Raw genomic sequence first — 5,000 nt, 5'->3', positions numbered from 1 at the left:
CAGCCACGTGGCAAGTTGTGGTGCAAATCGTCTATAAATTGTGCTTGAAATAGGATACTTATTATTTGGCCTTTGGCCCAATTTTACTGCAAGAAATTCTAATTGGTCGACCACAGGCTAGCGTTGGGGGGTTATAAATGACACCCGGTCCCTTTGTACTGTGGAGGAATCACTGAGGAGAGAATCACCGAGGAGAGAATCACTGAGGAGAGAATCACCGAGGAATTAGCTGAGGAGAGAATCACCGAGGAGAGAATCACTGAGGAGAGAATCACTGAGGAGAGAATCACTGAGGACAGGGAAGAAGGAACCCGACCATCTACTTCCCAGCATAACATCTATGATCAACTGTTGACACACGCCTTTACTATGGGGCCCTGATGCATCAATCACAAGCCTTTAGACATGACTAGTCAATCTCTGATCTACCATGACTTCAACATGTGCAGTGGGTCTTAGCAGGCCCAGACATGACTAGTCAATCTCTGATCTACCATGACTTCAACGTGTGCCATCAGTACAGCAGGCCCAGACATGACTAGTGGGTATTTTCTGATCTACCTTGACTTCAACGTGTACCCACTAAAGGCCCAGACATGACTAGTCAATCTCTGATTTACCTTGACTTTACAAACGTGTCATCAGTACAGCAGGCCCAGGTATAGCCAATGGCCCAGACATGACTAGTCAATCTCTGACCTAACTTGACTTCAACGTGTGCCATCAGTACAGATGGCCCAGACATGACTAGTCAATCTCTGATCTACCTTGACTTCAACATGTGCCATCAGTATAGCAGGCCCAGACATGACTAGTCAATCTCTGATCTACCTCACTTCAACGTGTGCCATCAGTACAGAAGGCCCAGACATGACCAATGACCCAGACATAGTTTATAGGAATCTCTGATCTATCTTGACTTTAACATGTGCCATCAGTACAGCAGGCCCAGACATGACCAGATGGCCCAGACATGACTAGTCAATCTCTGACCTAACTTGACTTCAACGTGTGCCATCAGTACAGATGGCCAGGACATGACTAAGTCAATCTCTGATCTACCTTGACTTCAACATGTGCCATCAGTATAGCAGGCCCCAGACATGACTAGTCAATCTCTGACCTACCTTGACTTCAACGTGTGCCATCAGTACAGAAGGCCCAGACATGACCAGATGGCCCAGACATGACTAGTCAATCTCTGACCTACCTTGACTTCAACGTGTGCCATCAGTACAGCAAAGCTGGTCAGATGAGTACAGGAGCAGGTGGTGTGTGTTCTGTTGGTGTCCAGTAGTCGACAGTCCTGACTGGACCAGAACCCGGTCATGGACCGCTTGGAATAACTCCAGAAAGAACAGTTGGGGTTGAAGTTCTCCTCTGAATGCTGGGAGAGAGAGAGGAGAGGAGAGGTGGCGGGGGGAGAAAGAGAGAGAGAGAGAGGAAAGGAGAGGTAGGGGAGAGACACAGAGAGAGAGAGAGAGAGAGAGAGAGAGAGAGAGGAGAGAGAGAGAGAGAGAGAGAGAGAGAGGAGAAGTGGAGAGAGAGAGAGAGAGAGGAGAGGTAGGTGGAGAGACAGAGAGAGAGGAGAGGTAGGGGAGAGACAGAGAGAGAGAGAGAGAGAGAGAGAGGAGAGGTAGAGAGAGAGAGAGACGAGAGGTAGGGAGAGAGAGAGAGAGAGAGACAGATAGAGAGAGAGGAGGGGTAGGGAGAGAGAGGAGAGGAGAGGAGATGAGAGGTGGGGAAAGACAGAGAGAGAGAGAGAGGAGAGGTACGGGGGAGAGACAGAGAGACAGAGAGACAGAGAGAGAGCGATAGTGGGGGAGCGAGAGGGAGGGAGGGAGATAGTGGGGAGGGAGGGAGGGGAACAGAATGTGTGAGAGGACAAGTGATAAACAGACAGAAGGATGGGTGACACTGAATGAGTCAATATGTGTCTGTGTGTCTTTGTGGTCCTGCTGAAGGCCTGGATGTTGCTAAGCAGACTTGTCCACAACAACTGTTTTGCTGTAAAGTGCTAACAAGCTGTTGGTGTTGAACATTTGTATCAGTGTTTCTGAGCGTGTTATGGTGTGGTTGTGTGTTACGGTGTGGTTGTGTGGTTGTGTGTGTTATGGTGTGGTTGTGTGTGTTATGGTGTGGTTGTGTGTTATGGTGTGGTTGTGTGTTACGGTGTGGTTGTGTGGTTGTGTGTGTTATGGTGTGGTTGTGTGTGTTATGGTGTGGTTGTGTGTTATGGTGTGGTTGTGAGTTATGGTGTGGTTGTGTGTTATGGTGTGGTTGTGTGTTATGGTTGTGTGAGTTATGGTGTGGTTGTGTGTTATGGTGTTGTTGTGTGTTATGGTGTGGTTGTGTGTTGTGGTGTGGTTGTGTGTTATGGTTGTGTGTTATGGTGTGGTTGTGTGTTATGGTGTGGTTGTGTGATATGGTGTGGTTGTGTGTTGTGGTGTGGTTGTGTGTTATGGTTGTGTGTTATGGTGTGGTTGTGTGTTATGGTGTGGTTGTGTGATATGGTGTGGTTGTGTGTTGTGGTGTGGCTGTGTGTTATGGTGTGGTTGTGTGTTATGGTGTGGTTGTGTGTTATGGTGTGGTTGTGTGTTATGGTTGTGTGATATGGTGTGGTTGTGTGTGTGGTGTGGTTGTGTGTTATGGTGTGGTTGTGTGATATGGTGTGGTTGTGTGTTATGGTGTGGTTGTGTGTTATGGTGTGGTTGTGTGTTATGGTGTGGTTGTGTGTTGTGGTGTGGTTGTGTGATATAGTATGATTATGTGTTATGGTGTGGTTTATGTTGATATGGTGTGGTTGTGTGTTGTGGTGTGGTTGTGTGATATGGTGTGGTTGTGTGATATGGTGTGGTTGTGTGTTATGGTGTTGTTGTGTGTTGTGGTGTGGTTGTGTGTTTGTGGTGTGGTTGTGTGATATGGTGTGGTTGTGTGTTATAGTGTGGTTGTGTGATATGGTGTGGTTGTGTGTTATGGTGTGGTTGTGTGTTATGGTGTGGTTGTGTGATATGGTGTGGTTGTGTGTTATGGTGTGGTTGTGTGTTATGGTGTGGTTGTGTGTTATGGTGTGGTTGTGTGATATGGTGTGGTTGTGTGTTGTGGTGTGGTTGTGTGATATGGTGTGGTTGTGTGATATGGTGTGGTTGTGTGTTATGGTGTTGTTGTGTGTGTTGTGGTGTGGTTGTGTGTTGTGGTGTGGTTGTGTGTTATGGTGTGGTTGTGTGTTATGGTGTTGTTGTGTGATATGGTGTGGTTGTGTGTTATGGTGTGGTTGTGTGATATGGTGTGGGTATGTTGATATGGTGTGGTTGTGTGTTATGGTGTTGTTGTGTGTTATGGTGTGGTTGTGTGTTATGGTGTGGTTGTGTGTTATGGTGTGGTTGTGTGTTATGGTGTGGTTGTGTGTTATGGTGTGGTTGTGTGTTATGGTGTGATTGTGTGTTATGGTGTGGTTGTGTGTATGGTGTGGTTGTGTGATATGGTGTGGTATGGTGTGGTTGTGTGTTATGGTGTGGTTGTGTGATATGGTGTGGTTGTGTGGTTGTGTGTTCCGGTGTGGTTGTGTGTTATGGTGTGGGTGTGTGGTTGTGTGTTATGGTGTGGTTGTGTGTTATGGTGTGGTTGTGTGATATGGTGTGGTTGTGTGTTATGGTGTGGTTGTGTGTTATGGTGTGGTTGTGTGTTATGGTGTGGTTGTGTGATATGGTGTGGTTGTGTGGTATGGTGTGGTTGTGTGTTATGGTGTGGTTGTGTGATATAGTGTGGTTGTGTGTTATGGTGTGGTTGTGTGATATAGTGTGGTTGTGTGGTATGGTGTGGTTGTGTGTTATGGTGTGGTTGTGTGATATAGTGTGGTTGTGTGTTATGGTGTGGTTGTGTGATATAGTGTGGTTGTGTGTTATGGTGTGGTTGTGTGTTATAGTGTGGTTGTGTGTTATGGTGTGGTTGTGTGTTATGGTGTGGTTGTGTGTTATGGTGTGGTTGTGTGTTATGGTGTGGTTGTGTGTTATGGTTGTGTGTTATAGTGTGGTTGTGTGTTATGGTGTGGTTGTGTGTTATGGTGTGGTTGTGTGTTATGGTGTGGTTGTGTGATATGTTGTGGTTGTGTGTTATGGTGTGGTTGTGTGTTATGGTGTGGTTGTGTGTTATGGTTGTGTGTTATAGTGTGGTTGTGTGTTATGGTGTGGTTGTGTGTTATGGTGTGGTTGTGTGTTATGGTGTGGTTGTGTGTTATGGTGTGGTTGTGTGTTATAGTGTGGTTGTGTGTTATGGTGTGGTTGTGTGTTATAGTGTGGTTGTGTGATATGGTGTGGTTGTGTGTTGTGGTGTGGTTGTGTGTTATGGTTTGGTTGTGTGTTATGGTGTGGTTGTGTGTTATGGTGTGGTTGTGTGGTTGTGTGTTATGGTGTGGTTGTGTGATATGGTGTGGTTGTGTGGTATGGTGTGGTTGTGTGATATGGTGTGGTTGTGTGGTGGTGTGTTATGGTGTGGTTGTGTGATATGGTGTGGTTGTGTGGTATGGTGTGGTTGTGTGATATGGTGTGGTTGTGTGTTATGGTGTGGTTGTGTGTTATGGTGTGGTTGTGTTATGATGTGGTTGTGTGTTATGGTGTGGTTGTGTGATATGGTGTGGTTGTGTGGTTGTGTGTATGGTGTGGTTGTGTGATATGGTGTGGTTGTGTGTTATGGTGTGGTTGTGTGTATGGTGTGGTTGTGTGATATGGTGTGGTTGTGTGTTATGGTGTGGTTGTGTGATATAGTGTGGTTGTGTGTTATGGTGTGGTTGTGTGTTATGGTGTGGTTGTGTGTTATGGTGTGGTTGTGTGTTATGGTGTGGTTGTGTGATATAGTGTGGTTGTGTGTTATGGTGTGGTTGTGTGTTATGGTGTGGTTGTGTGTTATGGTGTGGTTGTGTGGTATGGTGTGGTTGTGTGATATGGTGTGGTATGGTGTGGTTGTGTGTTATGGTGTGGTTGTGTGTTATGGTGTGGTTGTGT

The 5,000-nt window shown here is 46.3% G+C and overlaps 1 protein-coding gene across 1 annotated transcript in view; it reads right to left on the bottom strand.

Moving 5' to 3' along the window:
• Positions 1–5,000, bottom strand: part of LOC110516808 (adhesion G protein-coupled receptor L3) — a 361,807-nt gene that overhangs the window by 42,271 nt on the left and 314,536 nt on the right. Inside the window, 1 exon segment of the mRNA XM_090211801.1 lies at positions 1,211–1,387. Coding sequence (XP_090067927.1) covers positions 1,211–1,387 — 177 coding nt within the window.

Source organism: Oncorhynchus mykiss, chromosome 19 (assembly GCF_057628025.1).
Source record: "Oncorhynchus mykiss isolate SJ-2025 chromosome 19, ASM5762802v1, whole genome shotgun sequence".
In the NCBI taxonomy this organism is placed as follows: Eukaryota; Metazoa; Chordata; class Actinopteri; order Salmoniformes; family Salmonidae; genus Oncorhynchus; species Oncorhynchus mykiss.
Note: the sequence above shows the minus strand (reverse complement) of the source record. Positions and strands in the feature narration are given on the sequence as shown.